This window comes from Octodon degus, unplaced genomic scaffold, assembly GCF_000260255.1.
Source record: "Octodon degus isolate 3935 unplaced genomic scaffold, OctDeg1.0 scaffold00130, whole genome shotgun sequence".
In the NCBI taxonomy this organism is placed as follows: Eukaryota; Metazoa; Chordata; class Mammalia; order Rodentia; family Octodontidae; genus Octodon; species Octodon degus.
The window spans coordinates 6,962,715-6,964,399 of record NW_004524706.1 but is presented as its reverse complement, the minus strand read 5'-3'; the positions used below and the strand labels follow the sequence as shown (position 1 = coordinate 6,964,399).

Genomic DNA, 1,685 nt, shown 5'->3' with positions numbered 1-1,685 from the left:
AAATAAATAAATAAATAAATAAAATTTAAAAAAAATAAATAAATAAAAGCACTTGGACGAAGGGAAGAACTAGGACATTGTCTGTAGTGGACTACACAGTACAACTGTGACTCAGAAACTAGGCCAGAGATTGTTTGTGCCAGAAATGCCCCCACAGTTATAGTCTCCATTTTCTGATGCCCGTTGGGGAGCGAAGGGCAGGAATAGAATACAGAAAAATGTGCAAAGAACTTGTGTTTGTAATCTGCTTCACTATTACAAGTTCCAGTCTGAATCATTCATCTCTAAAGAGAGATAGATGTCCTTCGCAAGTCAACTCACAGAGTGGCTTGAGAATCGGAAGAGTGCTTCACAAACCTGCATCACAACTACTGGTTGTGTTCAATTAAGCTAAGATTTTACTGGGAGAGTGGGAGTAAATTCCAAGCTAGCTTTTTCCCTTTCTAAATAGACATGTTTCTTAATACTTTCTTTAAAAATTTTTTTTAAGTATTTATACATTTATTTATTTACTTATTAATAGAGGGTGTCACTATGCAGCATGGACTTGTAGTAATCCTCCCATCTCAGCCTCATCAGTGCTGGTATTACAGGCATGCTCCACCACACCCAGCTTTGGTACTGGGGATCAAGCCCAGGTCCTTGCACTTGCCAGGCAAGCACTTAGACCACTGAGCTATCTTCCCAGCCCTACTTTGTTTTCTGAATACATGCTAAAATACACTAAGTATGATATTTTTATCCAGTTCAAATGCAAACTTAAATTAATTTGTTTTCAAAATTGCATTTCCCTACTAACCCCAAACAATGGGTATATTAAAAATCAATCTCCTAAGAAACTACAATAACTGACCCGTAATGTGGACCGATGAGAGTCCAGAGCCGAGAGATCTGCTGGTACTGCTTCTTCTTGACTCAGCTTGATTTCATAACCTTTGACCAGGAGTTCAGCATCCTGTATGTTACGCACTATAATATCTACTGTTTTTAATCTGTGGAGATAAAAATCACCCTTTTTCATTAGCATGCAAATTTTAAGACTTCAATTTATATACCAGAATGTTATAGTGGTACACAAAACATAACTTACTAAATCAGTCTGTTCATTATTTGGTTAATGAGAAGGTTTACGAAAACATCTTGCAAAAAGAGACAAAAATCTCTCCTTGATCCTGCGACCAAATTATGATAATTCAAAATGAAGTTATAAGTGGGCCTGGGACACACATGTGAGGTGGACTCACAGAGAGAAGGCACAAGGCCAGAAATTCCCATGATGCCAAAAAGTGCTCCAGATCTTCTCCTCAAAGTCATGATTGGAGATAGGTGGGTAGGAGGAAGATATTGAAACACTAACATCTAGGTTAGCTGCAAACTTTTGTTTTCAATGTTTTGTCCCTTTCCCTTTGTCTTAATGCTTTGAGAGTTATTTTCAGAGGTATCTACTCAAACCAAAATAAGGTACAAAATAGTTCTAACCCTGCAAATGAATTCCTCATTCATAACACTGGCATCTGTTCAATGTGGTCCAAAGCAACACACTCCATATTTCTAGGAAGTAAAGTCAAGATTTCTTGCCATAGGCAAATGCTCTGCATGATCTGCAATCTTAGCTGGCCATGGTGGCTCCTGCTTTTTTAATCCCAGCACTCTAGGAGGCTGAGGCAGGAAGACTGCAAGAATGA

General features: G+C 38.2%; 1 protein-coding gene across 1 annotated transcript in view; it reads right to left on the bottom strand.

The window, feature by feature from the left end:
- The window catches only part of Macf1 (microtubule-actin crosslinking factor 1), a 276,478-nt gene that overhangs the window by 167,843 nt on the left and 106,950 nt on the right, over window positions 1-1,685 (bottom strand). The window contains exons 27-28 of the mRNA XM_023701121.1: window positions 854-992; window positions 711-713 (exon numbers count right to left, since the gene is read on the bottom strand). Of these exons, the coding sequence (XP_023556889.1) occupies window positions 711-713; window positions 854-992 (142 nt within the window). The remainder of the gene's footprint in view (window positions 1-710; window positions 714-853; window positions 993-1,685) is intronic.